The 7,358-nt window shown below is 35.1% G+C and overlaps 1 protein-coding gene across 2 annotated transcripts; it reads left to right on the top strand.

The window, feature by feature from the left end:
* The first annotated feature begins 4,444 nt into the window (after positions 1–4,444).
* On the top strand, positions 4,445–6,924 carry LOC124406233 (fidgetin-like protein 1). Of its 2 annotated transcripts, XM_046881594.1 has the most exons (3): positions 4,445–4,769; positions 4,868–5,988; positions 6,079–6,924. In XM_046881594.1, exons 1-3 carry the CDS (start codon positions 4,618–4,620, stop codon positions 6,693–6,695), a joined length of 1,890 nt encoding a protein of 629 aa, XP_046737550.1. In that variant the 5' UTR covers positions 4,445–4,617; the 3' UTR covers positions 6,696–6,924. The 2 variants fall into 2 exon arrangements, with proteins under 2 accessions (XP_046737550.1, XP_046737546.1); XM_046881590.1 differs by having other exon boundaries at positions 4,446–4,769; positions 4,868–6,923.
* Positions 6,925–7,358: the final 434 nt, after the last annotated feature.

The raw sequence follows: 7,358 nt of genomic DNA, 5'->3' as shown, positions 1-7,358 counted from the left end.
TGTTCAGAATTGCATTTTCAATGGGGCTGTTAAGCCCTTTTGCCCGTTTGTGTTACATGGACTTCGATATTTGAAGATATATACGACAACGTCGAAATCGACCAGGGCACCCCCTTAAGGAGATGTTGTAGTCGACTTGTATGCAGACGTATGAATCTGAAAATATCTGAGTCCACATATTTGAAATGGTTAACAGGGCTTATCAGCCCAGGTCTATATGCAATTCTCGACAAAAAGAATACAAAAATACTTCGCTTTTGCACATGAATAAAAAAATGGCACGTAAACTACGAATTTACAATTTTTTAATATACGCAACTTGATATTTGACATGCCATTTTTTCATTTCAGCGTTAAATTAATATGTTTTGGATTGGTTTCATTCAGAATTGCTTGTAGAATTGGGCTGTTATGCCCTTTTCCGCATTGCGGTAAATAAATGTTAGTAGAGTGCCATAACGCTAAAGCGATCAGTAAGAATAAGCTGCAAGTATATTCATAGTGTTCTCGTTAATTTTTCTAACTTTCTTCCATGAACATACAAGCACCATTGTGAACATCATGATTTCCCAAAGTTTAATACTATTTCATCACTCTAAAGAGGAAAATTGTTTCAAGGGCTTTGCAAAAATTCTGAATCTTTTTGCTTTTTGTTTCATTGTTACACCAAAGGAGAGACCATTCGAAAACTCTTTCCAGGCTTTTTTTAATCGATATTATATGTCTTAATAAAAAGATGTAGCTTTCTGCGCGGAAAGGGTATATTATATGCCCAAGGAATATTTTTTCAAATCTTTAGAAGCAGTTTAACAATATGCACGAAAAACAAGTATAAGTATACATCTATACAGACAAAAATAGAAAAAAACATTCATGATGGTTTACACGATTGTTTCATACAAATCATGTTCTAAACGTGGGTCTATACTATATTGAAAACACTGACGTAATTTCGGAATGAACTTGTACAATTCGTAGAATATGACCTGCACGAAATTTCACACACTCGAAGTCCTGCTTTAATCGCAAGATTTTGAAGTGTTGCACTAGTGACCGCCCACAACCAGCGCTTGGTTATGAGTCTGATTGCTATCACTTCAGGTGCACACTTTTCCGTATAGGTATAATCTAACAATAAGTCGGTTTTGTCTCCCTCGTTCGAGTTTGCTTCGCACCCTGAAACTTGAGAAACCACTAACCTTTTATTTAAATGCCAAAAAATTCAATCAACTACATAAATAATTAGTTATAGATGAATAAAAAATAGATAAATAACTCAATCGATTTCGTTAAAATTTCATTAAAAATGATGCTATGATTTTTTAATAATGTATCTTAAAAAATAAGATAGAATACAATTATTTCTCCCTAATCGATAATTTTTTAAATAATAGTAGGTATTGGCAGTAATTAATTATATATTAACGTTTTTTTACAGTCTATAATATATTCTGAATTGATATGAGTTTTTTTTCAAGGTTATTAGCAGTGGATTCATCAGCTTTTTCGGAAAATATTGCACCCATTTTCATTTAATATTATAATGAACTTTGTGTTATGTGAAAAATTCCGTTGGTATAAAAATCCAACGTTTCAATTACTATTGCCATCCAAAGTAAAAAAGATGCATCGAGAGCGGACTAATTCGCCATTGCAGTGCACGTCAAAGTCTCCTACTTATACTGTATATTTTCACATTTTATGACATTTTGCTCTACCTTAAATTGAATGGAGCAACGACAATGGAATATTGCGAAATGTAATTCTGTACAAAATTTTACACTTTTAAATTTCAACCATGTTGTGTTTATATTGAGCGTTTTATGTTTATCCAGTAATTACTAGTACTCCGAAAAGTGCATCATCACGCACTTGATCAGATTTTTAATTAGATAAAATCGTCAACAGATTCAAGGGAGTTACATGAATATTGATCAAGGTATGAAAACTTCGTCAAATTTACAATGAGGATTATGAGCTTTACCCTAATAAAACTTTACTCGACCAACAAACGAATCAGGTAGATTTATAAGTTTGACTTTTCTTAAAAAAAAAAAAAATCTTTACTTCAAAACTTTTTAATTTATGAGATTCGAAAGAAACCTCCAAATACCTAACTAACTCTGAATTGGATTATTCCTTATATCTTAAGAACAATTTAGTAAATTGTGAACCAAGGAGGCAAAGTAGGTTCTTTTTACCCCGAGCACTTCAAATACTAGGACGTAGAAATACACTTTTTCCTACTGAGATGCTCTTTTGTACTATCGCTAAAACGATTACTTAACATACGGAAAGTAGACAAAAAAGACGTAAAAACCGTACTAGTGTCATAAAAATAATTGCAAACTCTATATTTTTGAAATATAAGCTTTCAAGCTTCAAGTCCTCTGTATGATACGGCTATTGAAGGCACAACGCAGTGTTAGCTTTACCGACCGAGTCATTTTTATACCATCTCTACTATCTCTTGCTCGAAACCAGAATGCCATTTGAGTAGGGAGGACCCTCTCTGCGCCCCCTGGGTGATTTTTTCGGTAAAAGGCACTCAATTCTTAAAATCTTTGTACGCAAAATCATTATGTAACTTATAATTAATGAATTATGCTTTATTGAAAAACAAATTAACCTTATTCAAAATTGATTTCGAACGATGTGTGAAATGTCCACAAACAAAATAATCCATCGAAATTGAAGAAGCAGTGCGGTTTGACCATATAAAAAGAAAAAATAAAGTAACCTTGATCAAACTATTCATAACTAGACTTTTTTGATTCGAATTTGAAGTTTTTAAGTTTTAGTTTTATTGAAAAAATATTCTTGTAATAAATTCTAGTTCATTAACTTCACATTTCAAACCTTGATTTCACTATTTATTTGCATTATAAATTTTTGCACTCCACTGTAGAACATTTACAGCGTAAAGGTTTTTTTTATGAGGTGATCTTTTTTTCGACTGTACTCCAAAGTGTTGGTATTGTTTGTTGATGGGGTTGATTTCAATCAATCATAAATTTTTTACATGTTGTCACCGTTGACGGAAGAAATTATATGTTGTTTAGTCCTACCTTTACCGATCGAATCTTATTTTGGTGTTGTACGCATTTTTTGGACAATGTTTTCCGGATTCTGACAATAATAAGAACTAAAACGATACATTACAGCACATTTTTAATGCAATATTTACGCCGGAAAAAGTATATTGTAATTCATATTTACAGGGTCAGTCGTTTACTGTAAAATAGCATTGTGTTATATTATTTAACGTTATGTGAACATGGTTTACACCATTCTTTTGCCAGCGTTCCGTATGTTTCTGCAAAAATATACAAAAAAGAGCGTCGGAGTACGTCGAAGTACACTTTTATGTCCCAGTCCTAACAAGTAATTTATTTTGTACTAGCAGTTGCTATAAAAAAAACTTGTAAGCCACACTTTTTTTACGTGATTAAGTATTGTGAACACCACGGAGGAAAAGTTTTCTTCGCCTCGCGTAATTAATTGCAATATTCTTCTTCGGCTCACGAACGCGCTCGCCAACGACTTATAGTGCAAACTTATGCTCAATAAAATAGTTTAAAGTTCAACAAAAGCTTACCAAAAAAATGTGACAATATGCAGAAAACAAAACAACTATGGATCATGTGGATCGAACGGTACAGTACGGTAATTGTTTCTATCAATCTAAAGGTGAATTTTGTTTTCGTTTTGCTATCTACAGATTGCTGCCAATCTCAACTGCTGCAAGCCCTTATCGACACTTTATTTTCTGTAACGTTTTTCATCAGCAACAAAGGCTGGTATCCAATTAGGTAGGACGTCTGGTGCCTAAAAAAATGCAGGACTTTCCTGTCTGGGTATAGTCAGTTCTTATCGATCGCGTTAACAGGATACGACAAGATAAAAGAAAATACGATCTTACCGACTGAGAAGTCGGAGACATTCAGCTTGGCATTTCCAACGAAAACATTAAATGGATTTTTGCCCTAGAATTTGGCAGATCATGCGAATTAGCACAACCGGACATGGCGAGACGGGTGGAAATCGGAAAATGGGAATATTCATCAATTTTGAGCTGTGAAATAGCGCCCTAAAATCGCCGCTCAAGCATCGACGTCATAGACAGTATAGAGCAGCTTTTCTGTAGGTATAAGACCGTGTTGTTTGCTTTTGTAAACAGTTTCTAGAATCACAGCTAGAGGTCGGTAGCAACCGAGTATGCTTGAAGTTAGAGAACATTAGAGAATATGCTATTACAGGCACCTACATAGACTAATTTCCGATAAATCTCGTTAGTCTTGCAAACTTGTTGATCATTCCCAACAGCATATATATATATATGTATACCGAACACATGTTTTCTTTTGGCGGGCTAGCACTGTACAGTGGGTGCATTAGGTAGTAAATTACAATAATAATTGCCCACACATATTTAAAAATTCCCGAACCCTATCTGCTTTTTCTGTAAAGTATGTAATTATGAACGTATTTTTTACTTTTGTATGCCAATAGATTTGCACATTCTAATTTTGCATCGAAATGTGTCTTACATTGGTCAGTAAAAATCAAACTGGGCTATACTAAGGATTTTTCATTCCACATCAACTTGCGATAGCCATGATAAATGAAGGTGTAAATTCTTCGATTGAAGGTAACTTCTTATCTGCGCTTCACACACTCAAGTTCACCACCTCTGCCAAAGATGCTTTTGAAACGGTTACAACTGAACGCAGGTGCCTGGCTGCTAAGTACCTGGGTGCTAAGACATTGTAAGTCCATGAATAGAAAATGATGGTTCATTAACACAGTGGTTATTTATTGTCCGCGCTTGTTTCACTATTACATTTATTATTACTTTTTGTTTCAGTGAAAGTGATGATATGGCCAATCTTTTGCTTAAAAATAATCTGGAAGCCTACCATCGACTCATAGACGACAAGGCAAACGTAAACAATTATTGGTCGCAGGTTGAAACATTGAGAGGTAACAGATCCGAGGAGAATGTGAATTGGAAGTCTGGACTTGACGATCCAAACGTTGCTCTGCAATTCGTAAAACCTTTGGTGTGTCGGAAAGATAATTTGCTAGACTGCAAAAGTAATGAGTTTACTGATCGTCATGTCAAGGATATTCTTGATATTTGGAATACCAAGGATCCAGTTTCAAGGAATCGAAAAGTACCAGCTCAGGTTGTACCTAATAGCTCTGGAAAAATCGGAAGTTTTATCCCCTCGAAGCACCAAAGTTTCAAACATGAAACGAGCAGCTCTTATGCTGATAGTAAAAATCAGGTTGGGTCCTATAAAGTCGGGGATTACCCGAAACAGGATTCTAATGATGTTTTGAGTTTCCCCAATCCTTCCAACAGAGATGACCAGCATCAGTCTTCATATTTTACAAATAAATTGAATTTCGGAGCACTCAATCAGAATACCAATCTCACCAAGAGAAATTATAATGCATATAACGAGCCAGAATTTCGGCGTGATAATCGTTCAGCTTATTCCAGGCATGAAACTGCCACCAATTCAAGTCAGGACGAAGTGAATGAAACATGTCATAAAAAGGGAAATCCTCAGTCGTTCAGGACCGCCAAAGAAGAACTTCACATACAACAGTTAAAAAAGAACAAGGTCGTACCTCAAAAAAAAACTTTGGGTGGCAAACGACCTCTTAACAGTCAATTTATTTGCCCAATTAAGCGAAAGGAAGAAGAAGATGAGGAAAGTAAGAGTAATGGTGGAAGTCAAGAAATGGATGACTGCGAAGATGAGAGGTTGAAAAACATTGATCCGAAAATGGTGGAATTAATAAAAAATGAAATTATGGACTCGGGTGCACCTGTTTCTTGGGACGACATTGCAGGGCTGGAATTTGCTAAAAACACCATTAAAGAAATCGTTGTTTTCCCTCTACTGAGGCCTGACATCTTTACAGGATTGCGCCGACCTCCCAAAGGCATTTTGCTTTTCGGACCACCTGGAACAGGTAAAACGCTAATAGGTAAATGCATAGCATCTCAAAGCAAGTCAACTTTTTTCTCAATTTCTGCAAGTTCATTAACATCCAAGTGGATAGGAGAAGGAGAAAAGATGGTCCGAGCGTTATTTGCTGTTGCAAGGGTTTATCAACCTTCGGTTGTCTTTATAGACGAGATTGATTCTTTGTTGACTCAACGATCCGAGACAGAGCACGAAAGTTCTAGACGAATTAAGACTGAATTTTTGGTACAGTTGGATGGCGCAGCAACAGCGGAAGAAGATCGCATTTTGGTAATAGGTGCTACTAATAGACCTCAAGAGCTGGATGAGGCTGCTCGCAGAAGATTGGTCAAACGTTTGTACGTTCCTTTACCAGAATTTGGGGCCAGAAGTCAGATAATAAAAAATCTACTACATTCCGAGCGGCACAACTTAACGCTTGACGATATATCAGAAATTGCGAGGCTTTCAGAAGGATATTCTGGAGCTGACATGACTAATCTTTGCAAAGAAGCCAGTATGGGACCAATCAGAAGTATACCGTTCCATCAGTTGGAAAACATACGAGAGGATGATGTTCGAGGAGTAACTGCAGACGATTTTAAAAATGCGCTGAGCTACGTTAAATCTAGCGTTTCACAATCGGATTTGACTACATATGTGATGTGGGATCAGACGTATGGAACGGGTACAGCACAAAAGTACAGATCGTAATGTATGGAAACTACAGTCGAAGCGACTGAGAATTAAGTCAATGGAATTCTTGTACTCTTGGTTTAATGATAATTAATAAAACATTTCTTGTGATACCCTATTTACTCATATATTTACTAATTGTTTATTCTTAATTAGACTGCAGATAATGATACCTGATATGATATGAACATAGTAAATACGATTATAAATAGTTGCAAATACAATATGATTGAAAATATCATCAATCTGGTGAGCTCGACACTCAGCACAAAGAAAAAAAACAAAATTAATAATAAACATGATGCAAAAATCTGTGTAATTATAGCAGTAGATATACAGTAAATTTCATTTGATGTTACGGTCTGTTCTTACAATCCAAATCCCAAGACATAAAATCCAATTCCTATTATGAAATAATTTTCAAGTTATTTGAATTATGAGAGTCCTATTCGTATCAGAAAGTGGTACATCAATAACATCTCACAAATTCTATATTTGGAAATTTGTTGACGATTTTTTAGTGCTCAATTTTACGAAAAAAAAGAATTTAACGTATATCATCAGATGTAGAATGTGTACATGAGTATAAATAAATCTTGAGGAGTCTCACTTATTTGCAAATATCAGCTATTTGATTCGACTCCAATAAACAGAAAGTTTAATGAAACGAAAAAATTTCAG

This window comes from Diprion similis, chromosome 1 (genome assembly GCF_021155765.1).
Source record: "Diprion similis isolate iyDipSimi1 chromosome 1, iyDipSimi1.1, whole genome shotgun sequence".
NCBI lineage: Eukaryota > Metazoa > Arthropoda > Insecta > Hymenoptera > Diprionidae > Diprion > Diprion similis.
This window is presented reverse-complemented; position numbering and strand designations above follow the sequence as displayed.